At 40.5% G+C, this 14,556-nt stretch overlaps 1 protein-coding gene across 3 annotated transcripts in view; it reads right to left on the bottom strand.

Moving 5' to 3' along the window:
* Positions 1 to 2,664: 2,664 nt before the first annotated feature.
* The window catches only part of Nlrp3 (NLR family pyrin domain containing 3), a 40,680-nt gene continuing 28,788 nt past the window's right edge, over positions 2,665 to 14,556 (bottom strand). For all 3 annotated transcript variants that reach the window (XM_048357613.1, XM_048357614.1, XM_048357615.1), the window contains 3 exons: positions 7,174 to 7,344; positions 6,545 to 6,715; positions 2,665 to 3,262 (listed from right to left, as the gene is read on the bottom strand). In XM_048357613.1, coding sequence (XP_048213570.1) covers positions 3,163 to 3,262; positions 6,545 to 6,715; positions 7,174 to 7,344 — 442 coding nt within the window. In that variant the 3' untranslated portion in view covers positions 2,665 to 3,162. The remainder of the gene's footprint in view (positions 3,263 to 6,544; positions 6,716 to 7,173; positions 7,345 to 14,556) is intronic.

Raw genomic sequence — 14,556 nt, 5'->3', positions numbered from 1 at the left:
ACAAAGCTTAGAGATAGCACCTAGGCCCTGAGTTTAAGTCCCAGGACCACTGCCAATAGAGAGATAGATAGATGAGAGAGAGAGAGAGAGAGAGAGAGAGAGAGAGAGAGAGAGAGAGAGAGAGAGAGAGAGAGAGAGAGAGAGAACTGTATACATGAATAAATATATATACATACATATAAATATATACGTAGTCACTGTGACACCCATGAAGTGTCTGGTTTTGGTCAGTGTAGGTTTTTGTCACAATAAGTAGTTTTCAGACATCCTCATGGTTAACAGATTATATCAGGCCATTAGATACAAAACAACGTAAAAAAAAAAAATACCCATCGTCAGTTCCTGTGGTCCTTCTTTCTGGCTTTCATCACTTAACAGAGACAGAGGTCTATTAAGGTGACAATACAATGAATATAATCAAATGTTTCAATTCTCTGGGTTTTTTTCAAGATTTGTCATATTCTTTCTTGATTTCTTTATTAATAACCAGTAGGTGCTTCTTTAAGATATGATCAGTTAAACACAGCAATTATATCCCTTCATCCTTTGGATATTTTTATGCTTTTAGGCCCATTATCTTCAAAGCAAATGGCAGATCATAAATAAAACTTGTATCTCTTCTCTACCTTGTTCCTCCACCCCCATGGCACACACACACACCCTTAGCTAACACAGCATGGAGGGACAACACTGAGCACCCTGTCCGAGGAGGGAGGAGGTGGAATTCCTCTTCCTTTGCATTGTTGCTGCCTGCATCTGGTTTTTCTGTACTGTGGTGTATCCATTCTCAGCCCTTCATCTGCACCTTGAGAAACAATGAGGCAAAAGCCGTTTTCAAAATATTATGTGAGATATTCATGTCCACTCTCAAGTGGAATGGCAACTATTGGGAACAGAAAAGAGAAAGGAGTGGGAGGAAGGATAAGAGAGGAAAATGGGGGTAATATGACCAAAGAGCAGTATATGCATGCACAAAACTGTTACAATGAAACCCATTAATTTCCTTTTTTTTTTTAAGGCCTCAAGCTTTCACTCAGCTGTTTCAGTAACCACTAACTTTACCACTTGAACTACTAGCTTTTCATGGTTAATTGCCAATGAGAATCTCTCAGAGCCAGGTACGAGTCCCACTTGTAATTCTACCTACTCAGAAAGCTGAGATCTGAAAATCAACATCCAGGCAGAAAAATCTTTGACTTTTGTCTCCAACTAACCAGCAAAAAGCCAGAAGTAGAGATATATCTCAAATGCTAGCCTTACACAAAAAAAAGCCAAGTGAGAGAGAGCACAAGGCACTAAGTTCAAGCCCTAAAACCAACACACACACACACACACACACACACACACACACACACACACACACGAATCTTCAACCATGATTGGTGCCAAAGAGCATGTCGGGCATATGTGAGACCTTGAGTCAATCTTCAGCATCACACACACACATACTAGACTGGACACTAAACTATAAATTACAAAGTTCTCCTTGAGAGAGCCTGGCTATTTAAGAAAAGTCAGCTTATCCAAAAAACATGTTTAGTGGGGCTGGGGATATGGCCTAGTGGCAAGAGAGCTTGCCTCGTATACATGAGGCCCTGGGTTCAACTCCCCAGCACCACATATACAGAAAATGGCCAGAAGTGGCGCTGTGGCTCAAGTGGCAGAGTGCTAGTCTTGAGCAAAAGGAAGCCAGGGACAGTGCTCAGGCCCTGAGTTCAAGGCCCAGGACTGGCCAAAAAAAAAAAAAAAACATGTTTAGTGATGTGTGATTCCTCTGTGCATAAGTGTGTGTGTGTGTGTGTGTGTGTGTGTGTACGTGTGTGTGTTTGCTGGAATTTTAACTCAGGGCCTAGCAATCACTAGGTAGGCACTCTATAATTTGAGTCACACACTCAATTTTTTTTGCTTTAGTTCTTTCTCAATTTGGACCTCATATTTTTACCCAGACCATCCTGGAATATGATTCTTCTATTTATGCCTTACATGCATACACAACTATATCCAGCTTTATTGGTAGAGATAGGATCTTGCTAACTTTTTGTGCAAACTGTCTTTAAACTATCATCCTTCCAGTCTCTGTCTCCTGAGTAACTAGAATTCCAATTTCCAGTTACTACTCCTGGCCTTGACTTACATTCTTGCTTATGCTTCTTATTGCATCAACACTTTATGGCTCAACTTTTTCAGCAAAACTTCAGATGGCTCACTGGACAGAGAAAGCAATATCCATCCTAAATGAAACCATGTATTCAAAAGTATTCATTTGTACAAAAGCAATTAATTGATCTTTATTTGTGATTTAATGATATATGGAGTATGACACATAAACTTTCCTTTGTATGGGATGAATCCAAATCCAAGATAAATTGCTATCAACTGAAGACAAGACTCACTTTCTGCAGAATACTTCTCTTGGGCGACATAGGATCTGCTACTCTAAAGCCTACTCCTCAGTACTATGACCCTCGTGCTACTGAAATTCTACCCATCAGAGTTAGGAGGAAATGACTTGTTTCCTCCCATTAAGCACAATGGAATCATTTCTCAGATTTTCTAAATGTATAAAGCAATCTATCTTTAGAAATTTAGATCATGTAAAAGATTTGTAAGCATTTTTTTACTTATGGCAAAAACTCAATAAATACAAGAGATTTTTGTATATTCTCAAATCTTAAGTAGCTAAAGTAAGCATGATTTTGATTATAAAATATAATTGTTACAAAAATTAAAAAATAAATAAGTAGCTGCCACACAATTGCCATATAACATACAGTCATCTAGCTCTGTATTACGGTCAGTTAATAGACAACAAGAAGAGTAAAATGAGTGATGTAAGCAAAGAAAGGAGAAAAGACAGGAAAAAGAGAGTACAAAGAGAAAAGATTGGAAAAGGTATTTTGTTGAAAAAGTTAGTTACATGAGGTCACCAAGAATGAGAACCTTCCATCTGCAAGGTGATTTTCCATCCCTGGTATCTTCATCCAGGGGTCAAGGCAGTCCTTAAGTCCCCATGTAAGGCACCGTCAGTAAGCCTTTGTGTTGTGACCCTGGGCCAAGAGAACCACAGAGCTATGGTATTGCTCAAAATTAGAGGGGGTTCACCCCACCTCAGTGTAGGGTTCAAGACACACCAGCAACTGGCAGTCCTATCTCCATCCATCCCTACCAAGAAGGCTCAAAAACAATGGTCAACTCCGGTTTTTCTTCCTGAAGTGCTTCTAAGGCACGTTTTGTCTCATAATTGAAATACATTTCACACAACCTGTAAAAACAAATAGAAATCCTTGGGTTATACGCTTCAGAAAACAGCCATTGGCCTTAAAGTCTGACCTATTCTTTTCCCTTAGCTCATCTGTGTGCTCCGAAAAGTCAAGCTGCATGGTCAATGTCATGTTTGAATGTTTTCCTTTGGAAATAGATGTCTCACTATGCTGTTCATGATGGCTTTGAACTCCTGGGCTCAAGCAATCATCTTGCCTCTGCATCCTGAATAGCTGACTACAAATGTGTCACCATACCTGGCTTGTTATATTGTAAATCTTTATGTTGGAAAATTTCTCAAATGGAAGTAAAAGTAGAGAGGATGGTGTAAAGAATCCCCATGTGTCCATTCCCAATGGTCAAACATGTTTCATCTATTGAGTACTCCATCTGATTAGGGGCCACCTCATCAGTTGGCCACTCCTCACATCAACAAATTTTATTAAACACAACCATTCATATATCTCTCTCATATGTGTGTGTGTGTCTGTATATGTCTAACCCTGCATGTCATTAAATGAAGAAGGCTTTTAAAACACAACCACAACGTCACTCTCACACTAAAATACTTTAACAATAAGATGTTAATATTATCAATGCCCAATCCATGTTTAAAATCCTCAGTTATCTTTAAAATATTTTACATGTTCGTTTAATCGGGATCCCTTTAAATCTACCCATTGCAATTGCTTGTTACACCTCTCAAATATTCTGATGTGTATGTTTCCTCCTCTTTAATAAAATTTCCCTTAGAATTTAAATAAGGAAGGGTTGGGAATATGGCCTAGTGGCAAGTGTTGGCTCGCATACATGAAGCCTTGGGTTCGATTCCCCGGCACCACATATATAGAAAACGGCCAGAAGTGGCGCTGTGGCTCAAGTGGCAGAGTGCTAGCCTTGAACAAAAAGAAGCCAGGGACAGTGCTCAGGCCCTGAGTCCAAGGCCCAGGACTGGCAACAACAACAACAAAAAAAAAGTCTTATGAAATGTGAACTCCTCTGTACAAAAGAAATAAAATTTAATTTAAAAAAAGAATTTAAATAAGGAATTAAGACCATTTGTTGTGAATCATTTCTAACAATCTTTATTTGATTATGCTATGGACTGAAGATTGTCCTGTGTTAAGGCTGCATCCCTCAGTGGGATGATCTCTGGAGAGGAGGCTTTTGGAAGGTGATTAGAGTTGGATGAAGTCTCAGAGTAGAGCATCAGGACGGGATTAGATCCTTGTAAGAGAGACTCAGACATGTTCTCTCCTAATCCCTCCCCAACCTCAGACAATGTGAGCACACATTGAAAAGGTACTCTCTCCAACAAGTGGGATTTTCCAGTGTCCAGAGCAAAGAGAAAGTAAATTCCTGTGGTTTAAGCCACCTAGTCTGCAGTGTTTTGTTGAGATAAACTAAGACAGGTTGGTTATACCCATTCTCTTGTCTATTGTGAACCTGAGCTCCAGGTTAGATCATAAACATCATTCAATGCTAATGAGTCAGTGACTTTAGATTCATCATGACTATTTTCTCACTTTGTCACTCTATTTCTTTCTGCTCTGTAAATGTGGGCTTTGCAGACAGCAAACATGTCTCTCTTTACACACAAGAAGACAATAGTGATCCAAACTTGTTTACTCAAACCTGTATTCATAAGTGATGTTCAGGTATATATCTAGTCATAGACATAAAGTCCTGGACTATAGAACTTCTGTTTGAGAGGAAGAGATAGATAATAAATAAGAAAATGATACCGAACATATAATGATGATCTGTGGGGAAATGAGAAAAGAGGAGAAGGAGGTGCTGGACTCATGTCTTTTGTAGATCAGTGAAAAACAGCCACACTGAGAAGACTAGTAAGCAGATGACTTAGGGATATATGGGAGCAAGACAAATGGACACTGAAGGAGAAAGAGGTTCAGAAGAGACAGCAAGTGTAATGGCCCAGAAATGACTGTGTTTTTCCATAGATCAATATGATTGCAGAAACATAAGAATGAGGAACAGATGAATCATCACCCTCAGCCAGGGACCTTAGAAGCCAACATAAGTTTGAAGCTCTTGCTCTGAATGTGATAGGAAGTCACTGGAGGATGTTGTCAGGAGGAATGTGACCTCACTCAGGTTTCAACCACTACAGGAAGAACCCTCAGTGCTGGGTGGTCTGTGAGGATGCTTCCACTACAATCCAAAGACGTGAGAGTAGCCAAGCCAGGATGAGAGCCATGAAGCCCACGAGTACACAGAGTGTGAGAACTCTGTGAAAGCAGAGCTGACAGGACATGCTGATGGATCCTGTGTGTGTGTGATAAGGAAAGGAGATGTCTGAAGCAAAACCAAGATGGTTTTGCCCTGAGCAATTATGAGTAAATTACCATTATCTGAAATGAGGAAGCAGCGGGCTTTACACAGGAGGGAATAGCATGAGTTTAGATTTGAACACATAAAGTTTTGAAGTCACATTTAACATTCCAGTGGAAAGAGCAAACATAATATCCAAGGAGAGTGACCATGCAGCCAAGCAATGGAAATTTCTTCTGTGAGAAATGTGACAGTCATGGCTGACAGAAGCCATGAGACTCACAAGGAATTTCTTACAAGGGAATAATGACTGCCTCCATGGGACAGTTGAAGGCAGAAAAGAGCCAACAGTCACTTCTAGACTACATTTCTAGAGCATTGTTTTACTATTTAGAAATCCTCAGAAATGAAAACAATATTCCCATTAGGTAAGGCCCTTTGAAGTGAATCATAAATTCATTCTATAAAGAGCATAAATACAACAATGTTTCTTTCTAGACTACAGATGGAAAGTCTTTTCACAGGCAATTGAATCTTTTTTTTTTTTTTGTATGTGTGTGATTATACTGGGGCTTGAACTCAGGGCCTGGACACTGTCTCCTAGCTTTCCCAGTCAAAGTTGACATTCTACCACTTGAGCCACACCTCCACTTACAGCTTTTTGGTGATTAATTGAGGATAAAGTTCTCACAGACTTTCTTGTCCAATGCTACCTTCAAACCAAAATCCTCAGATCTCAGCTACTGATCCTGAGCTGTTAGAATTACAGGCATGTGCCACCAGCACATGGCTGAATATAGATTATACTAAGTATGTGAATGCTGTGGGACATACATTTCATTTCCCTTTTGCCCTATTTTTAAAAATTTGCAACGGCTGGCTCCGGTCCATCCTCACCCTAAGTGCAAATAAATCTAGAAAAATCCTGCTGTAACTTGCCAATTTCTTGAACTCCTACCCTACCACAGGACCCACAGAATTCACTTACTGAAGGTTTTTCAGGAGGCAGCCCTGCTGTTTCAGGACCTCACAGAGCATCATGATCCCCAGATCGCCAAGGTCATTGTTGCCTAGGCTCAGCTTTCGGAGGCTCTTATTGGAGGTCAGAATTGTAGAAAGACCCCAGCAGCTGTGTGAAGTGAGGCTGCAGTTGTCTAGTCTGCAAGAAATAGTGATTTCAAGAAAACACCCTCTTAGCCATTTCCCAAGACCCTAAGATTTTAACTTGTACTATTTCTAACACCAAAAAAAAAAAAAGAGATTAGCTAGCAGGTATCTAGGCCAATAGATATTTTTCTCTCTAGATGGGAATGACTTTTCCAAGTGCACTGGATTGCACAGATCAAACTAACAGAAATTAGCAACTGACTTATCCCAAATGCTGTCTTCCCCAAAAAACGTGCATGCCATACCGCTCCTGCTTATTTGTGGTACAGAGGATTATGGTGACAGGAAGTCAACTTCCTGTCTACCAAGTTCCTCCTCAGACCATGATCCTGGAATGAGCCAAACCCTAGGATTCCGTAACCTCAGCTAGAAATTATCTCGTGATTGCTCCCCCACAGACCTCCACTTTTCCACCACATATCCCCATCATGAGTAACCCAATGGACTCACTCCAACATCTGAAGTTGGCAATCAGGGTGCAAGAGCCCTTCACACAGTAGCTTGAGCCCTCTGTCTCCAAGAGCATTGCCTCGAAGGTAAAGGTGTGTCAGGTTGTGGTTAGTTTGGAGTGCAGAAGATAGAGCTGAACAACAAATTGATGTAAGGCCAGAATTCACCAACCTGCAGAGAGAACAGAAAGAAGAGTCTTCAATGACCAGCCCCTCCCAGACATTGTGCAGATTCTTCACCATGGAACCACACTTGCAGTCTAACCTGCTACATCCTGCAACTTAAAAGTCAGAAGTCAGCATCTTGGCCTGGAAATGTGGCTTAGTGGTAGAATGTTTGCCTAGCATGCATGAAGCCCTGGGTTCAATTCCTCAGTACCTCATACAAAAAGCAGGAAGCAGCACTGTAGCTCAAATGGTAGAGTGCTATCCTTGAGCAAAAAAAAAGCTCAGGAACAGTGCCTAGGCTCTGAAAAGTCAGCATCTTGAATTCAACGTGAGTGACACATGACCCCTGTCTCTGAATTCCACAGAACAGATGCTTTGTGGGGATTCATACATCAGAAAGAGCAAAGGCAAACAGATCCAGATTCCCCACCATACACTCCTCCTTACACAGATTCCTCTGGCAGTGGATGTGCCTCAGCACTTCTTCAGAAAGACACCCGAAGTTACTCCCAGGTAGTAATGACCCTGGCATTGCAGAAATCTATCTCATTTGATTGTGATATCAACTTAGCAAAGTGGCAGTGCAGCCATAGCTGCTCTACCTTTAGCAGAGTAAAAACCTGAGACCCAAGATAACATGTTTCTCTCAAACTCAAAAAAGAAGCATGGGGTAAAGAAGAGACTAAAACTTAGGCCTTTCACCTGCCGGTAATTTACTATGACTTGCAATACAGTGGAGGATGCAGTGAGAAAGATAGCAAGGTCAGGGGTAGCCTGCGTGCCAAGAAAAGTATGGCAACATCACAGTCCTCTCCAAAATCTCCTCATTGATGCACATTTTGTCCATCTGTCTGTCCCTCTCCCCAGTAAGGGGCTTCCCCAAGCATAACACACTGAAATCAACAGAACAAGATTTCTCATGGCCTAGTGGTAGAGTGCTTGCCTCATATACATGAAGTCCTCAGCACCACATATATAGAAAAAAGCCAAGTGAGCCAAGTAGCTCAAGTGGTAGATTGTTAGCCTTGAGCAAAAAGAAGTGAGTTCAAGCCCCAGGACTGGCAAAAAAAAAAAAAAAAGATTTTTCATGTTGAGTATATTCTATCACCAACAAGATCATGAGGGTGTTGAAATGGCTAGCTGTGCCCTTCTTGTTTAGAAGCTTGTAGGGTGGTAGGCAGTACACCACACACAGAAGGGGTTTGCACGACTCCAAGCAAAATGACAACATTCCAGAGGTCTGGAGACAATCTTCATAGAAAAAAAGGAAAGGATGTTCTAGAAGTTATGCAGTAGCAAGCTTGACAACAATTTCCAGAGAAAGAATAGGTGGATTATTCGCCAGATATTTTAGTTGCACAGAGAAGTGGCAACAGTTACAAACAGATGGGAATAGTCTGTTAAGATAATTTCATATTCAGGACTGTGGGCGAATCAATAGTAGAGCATTTGCTTAGTTGGGTATGGGACCCTGGGCTCCATCCACAGTATCATAAAAAATGTATTTTTTAACTTTTTTATTTTTAAATAAAATGTCATAGCCAAGAACCAGTGACTCATGCCACTCCTAACTACACAGGAGTCTGAGATCTGAGGATCATAGTTCTGTAAGCCCAGGCATGAAAGTCCATGAGACATTTACCTCCAACTAAGAAAAAAAAAAAGGCAGAAGTGGAACTGTTGCTCAAGAGATAGAGCACTAGCCTTGAGCAACAATGCTCAGGGATAGTGCCCAAGCCCTGAGTTCAAGCCCCAGGATACACATACACACACACACACACACACACACACACACACACACACACACACACACACACCACACACACAAAGATAATATTATAGTCAAGCTAGAATATTGGTAACCATTAAGTCTGAGTAATGAGCAAATAATAAAATGTTTCAAAAATCAGGTCATTACAGACAGTCTACAACATTAGATAACTGCAACCTGGGCAATATCTTGGCTTCAGCTCAGTTCTGTTTCCTGAGCACAGACATCTTGCCACACATTGTAATCAGTCAACTTACAATTTTCTTTCTTTCTTTTTTTTTTTTTTTTTTTTTTTTTTTTGGCCAGTCCTGGGCCTTGGACTCAGGGCCTGAGCACTGTCCCTGGCTTCTTTTTGCTCAAGGCTAGCACTCTGCCACTTGAGCCACAGCGCCACTTCTGGCCGTTTTCTATATATGTAGTGCTGGGAAATCGAACCCAGGTCATCATGTATACAAGTCAAGCACTCTTGCCACTAGGCCATATTCCCAGACTCTCAACTTACAATTTTCTTTCTTTCTTTTTTTTCTTTTTTTGGTCAGTCATGGGGCTTGAATTCAAGGCCTGGGCACTGTCCCTGAGCTAATACTCTACCACTTTGAGCCACAGCTCCACTTCCCAATTTATAATTTTCTATTAATATTCTCCCTGTCACAAAACTGTTTTATAATAAAAATGAAAGAAACTCTAACAATGAGAATCTATTAAATGCTTGACTGTGGAAAAATGGCATTAGATAGGATTACCTTACTGAATTATTACAACCTCCTAATGGAAGTGTTACTTTTACTTCCACTTTTTTTTTTTTTTTTTTTGCCAGTTGTGGGCCTTGGACTCAGGGCCTGAGCACTGTCCCTGGCTTCTTTTTGCTCAAGGCTAGCACTCTGCCACTTGAGCCACAGCACCACTTCTGGCCATTTTCTATATATGTTGTGCTGGGGAATCGAACCCAGGGCTTCATTTATAGGAGGCAAGCACTCTTGCCACTAGGCCATATTCCCAACCCTTACTTCCACTTTTAAATTAGGAAAACAGAATGCTTAAAGCAAAAGTGAAGCCAGGCTCCAGTGGCTCATGCCTGTAATCCTCGCTACTCAAGAGGCTGAGATCTGAGGATTGCAGGTCAAAGCCAACCCAGGAAGGAAAGTCCATGAAACTCTTATCTCCAATTAACAATCAGAAAACCACAAGTGGCACTGATTGCCAATAGAAAGGAGAGTGGGACAACCAACTATTCATAAGGAAGAGAAAAGTACACGGATTAAAAAGAGTGAGGGAGCAAGCATCACTCAGAGGGAAAGGGAGCTCTGGAAAGAGGACAGGGTCAAGGATGGCTGATGTGCAAATCTAAGATATAACAATTTCACTCCGACTTCAAAAACCAATAAATTTTTGAGAGATTCAATATTATCAAATTTGCCTACAACAGTTTCCTCCAATATTGCACAAAACGGAAAATAAAAAGAGGGAACTGAAAGTAATGAAAATTTGGTATTGTTCTCTGTCAACATGCTGGAAAATCGTCTGGAAATTTCCACTGCTCCCAGTAAGAGGGCAGGAACAAGAGTGAGTCAAACTGATTATTGTTGTCATTATGTTTAATGTACTAGGTGAATTTCCTTTAGCATACCCCCCGTGGTCACTGTATATGATTTTGGTACACCAGATATTGTATATATGCTTATCTGAACTAGGGAAGGGAAAGAAAAATGAGGGAAGATGTAATAAATAAGACAAGAAATGTACATACTACCTTATTATATAAGTATACCCCCTCTGTACATCACCTTGTCAATAAAATTTAATTTAAAAAAATAAAAAAGAGTGAGTCAAACTGAGGGTAAAAGGAGATATATTGTAATAATTAAACCAATTTTTATAAATGCTCATTTGGTGATGACACTTATATAATATTGAACAGATAGGATGGAACACAATATGCAACCAGTGACAGTTTTGTAAAGTTCAATAAAGAAAAATTTGACACTACCTAATAAAATACAAAATGCCTAAAAGATTTAATTCATTATTTCCACATTAAGGTATCCCTCTGTAAAGAAATATACATACATTAAAATGCATATACATGTATGCATTGTTGTTGTTATTATGCAGAGTTATAGGTAACAGTGAAAAACTAAATAGGACGCTCAAATGTAAGGATTGTAGTTTGAAGCCAACCCAAGCATTCAAATATAAGAGACGCCTACCTCCAATTAACAAGCAAAAAGCCAGAATTAGAGGTGTGGATCAAGTGGTAGAGAGCCAAACTTGTACCAAAAAAAAAAAAAAACTAAGCAAAAGCAAGATGGCCCTGAGTTCAAACCTCAGTACAAGCATAAACAAATAAAGAAGAAATAGAGAAAGAAAAACTGGAAACGTACCTAAAAATTCATTTTTTGATAAATGACTAAATTATGGTAATACAGACTATGGAATAATATGCCCCAATCTATATAGATCTTTTTGTACAAGTATGAAAATTTATCCATGATAAATGAAAAACACAAATCACAGTAAATGTTTCCATTATAGTTTGATTTGAATAGCTAAATAGAATATTGTAGGTTGAAATGTTTTTTTCAAAAACTTTAGTCTTGCCAGGCACCGGTAGCTCACACCTATAATCCTCACTATTCAGGAGGCTGAGAACTGAGGATCTCATTTCAAAGTCAGTCTAGGCAGGAAAGTCTGTGAGACTCTTATCTCCAATTAACCAATAGAATTCCGGAAGTGATTCTGTGGCTCAAGTGGTAGAGTACTAGCCTTGAGCTGAAGAGCTCGGGGACAGTGCACAGGCCCAGAGTTCAAGCCCCACAACTGACCAAAAAAAAACTTTCAGCTTCAATAAATGCAGCAGTGGTACTCACTAGACACTACGTTGAAAATGAATTATACAACTTCTGGGTGGGAATGGGGAAAAAAAACTGGAAGAATGTGAGGGAAGGGATGATATTGTCTGACGAGCAATGTACTCATTACCTGACTTATGTAACTCTAACCCCTCTGTATTATAGTTTAAAATGGAGTCACTTGGTGGTCCTCAATCTAATAAGACAGTTGACCTTACCAAAATGAAGACTATGGACAAAGAATCACAGACACAAGAACATTCCACAGAGAGATGAAGACAACAATCAAGGTGAGGCATCCATCTACAAGCCAAGGTATATATCAAAACTGTCAGCAAACCCCCAGAGACTGGAAGAAAAGTATGAGTACATTCTTCCTCATGGCCCTCAGAAGAAACCAAACCTAACAACATAATCTAACTCTCTTGCCTCCAGAATTGAGAGACAATGAATATCTGTTATTTAAGCCACTGTACCTGGAATACCTCGTTATAGCCACCCTAGCAAACTAATAAATAGACTATATTAGGATAGATGGAAGGATTAGGATAGATGGATGAGTAGATACATGGATAGATGGATGGTTGGATAGATTGCTGAATAAATTAATGCATGGGTGGATTGTTGGATGGTTTGATAGGTTAGTGGATGGACAGACGGACGGACAGAAGGATGGATGGATAAATGTTCATGTATAACCAAGTATCTAGAAATTTGGTTGCAAGACTTGTAAATGGCCCTCTCCTTCACAGAGGAATCTTTTTACTTTTTACTTCCTATATCTGTATTACTCACTACATTTACACTAAGCATGCATTTCTTTTATAACCAAAAATTCATAAATTGGGGGCTGGGAATATGGCCTAGTGGTAAAGTGCTCGCCTCATATACATGAAGCCCTAGATTTGATTCCTCAGCACCACATATATAGAAAAAAGCAGGAAGTGGTGCTATGGCTCAAAAGGTAGAGTGCTAGCCTTGAGCAAAAAGAAGCCAAGGACAGTACTCAGGCCCTGAGTCCACGCCCCAGGACTGGCAACAAAAACAAAACAAAACAAAAAATTCATAAATGGTATCTGGGTATGAGACCTGTTTGTTTTTTTAGGGGGGGGGTTGTTTGTTAGTTATCTTTTGTTTTTGTGCCTGTCCTGGGGCGTGAACTCAGGGCCTGAGCACTGTCCCTAGCTTCTTTTTGCTCAAGGCTAGCACTCTACCACGTGAGCCACAGAACAATTTCTGGCTTTTTCTTATCTTTTCTTTTTTCCAGTCCTGGGCCTTGGACTCAGGGCCTGAGCACTGTCCCTGCCTTCCTTTTGCTCAAGACTAGCACTCTGCCACTTGAACCACAGTGCCACTTCTGGCCGTTTTCTATATATGTGGTGCTTGGGAATCGAACCCAGGGCTTCATGTATACGAGGCAAGCACTTTTGCCACTAGGCCATATTCCCTGTTTGGGTAGTCATTTGTCTCGGGACTTGTTGAAACTGAAGGATATACAATAGACTTCAGAGACTGTAGAAACATTTAATTAAAAAAAAAAAAAAGAACGAGGTCTGGGAATATGGCCTAGTGGTAAAGTGCTTGCCTTACATACATGAAGCCCTGGGTTTGATTCCTCAGAACCACATAAATATATATGGAAGTGGCACTGTGGCTCAAGTGGTAGAGTGCTAGTCTTGAGCAAAAAGAAGCCAGGGACAGTGCTCAGGCCCTGAGTTCAAGCCCCAGGACTGATTAAAAAACAAAACGAGAAAAACTAAATATCAGCTCTTTTAGGGGCAGAGATCAAGAGGATTGCAGTTCAAAGTCAACACAGGCAAAAAAAAAATTACTGAGACTCTATCTCAACCAATAAGCCAGGTGTGATGGCTGTGTGTACAAACATTACAAGTTCAAGTTGCAAAACAAGAAGAGAGAGGAAGGGAAGGGGGGAGCAGAGAAGAGGGGAAGGGAGGGGAGAGGAAAGGAGATATAGGCAGTAGCAGATTCCAACTGAGATGAGGACTGGGAAGGTTTTAAAGGAGAAGGAGCCAGGCTCACTGAGGGTCAGCTGAGCAGCTGTGTTCGTGGCCTTTTTGCTTCTGTTTGTTTTACCCAGAATACCTTCTGACTCCTGGCTATGTTTCATTCACTGCTTATCTACTCAGATGCACAGCTCCTGTCCTTATCTCTTCCAGCTCCAATGCTACCTTCTCAAAAGGGATTCACAGAACCTGGGCAAAAAAGCCACACTTGCTGTTGCTCTAATTTTTTGTGGTTCTTTTACATGCTATATACTGCTTTCTCTATTGTCTAATATTACCTCTCATTCTAAGAATGTTCGTAAAGCTGAGCACTGGTAGCTCACACCTGTAATCCTAGCTAGTTAGGGGGATGAGATCTGAGGATCACGGTTTGAAGATAGCCCAGGGAGGAAAGTCTGTGAGACCTTTATCTTCAGTTAACAAACAAAAAGCCTGAGCTATGGTTCAAATGGTAGAGTGCTAACCTTGAGCACAAAAGCTCAGGTGCAATGTGAGTTCAAGCCTCAGGACCCGCAAAAAATAAAATTTGTGAAAACAGGGCCTGTTTTGTTTTCCTCAGTTCTACCATTATT

Source organism: Perognathus longimembris, chromosome 11 (genome assembly GCF_023159225.1).
Source record: "Perognathus longimembris pacificus isolate PPM17 chromosome 11, ASM2315922v1, whole genome shotgun sequence".
Lineage (NCBI taxonomy): Eukaryota > Metazoa > Chordata > Mammalia > Rodentia > Heteromyidae > Perognathus > Perognathus longimembris.
This window is presented reverse-complemented; position numbering and strand designations above follow the sequence as displayed.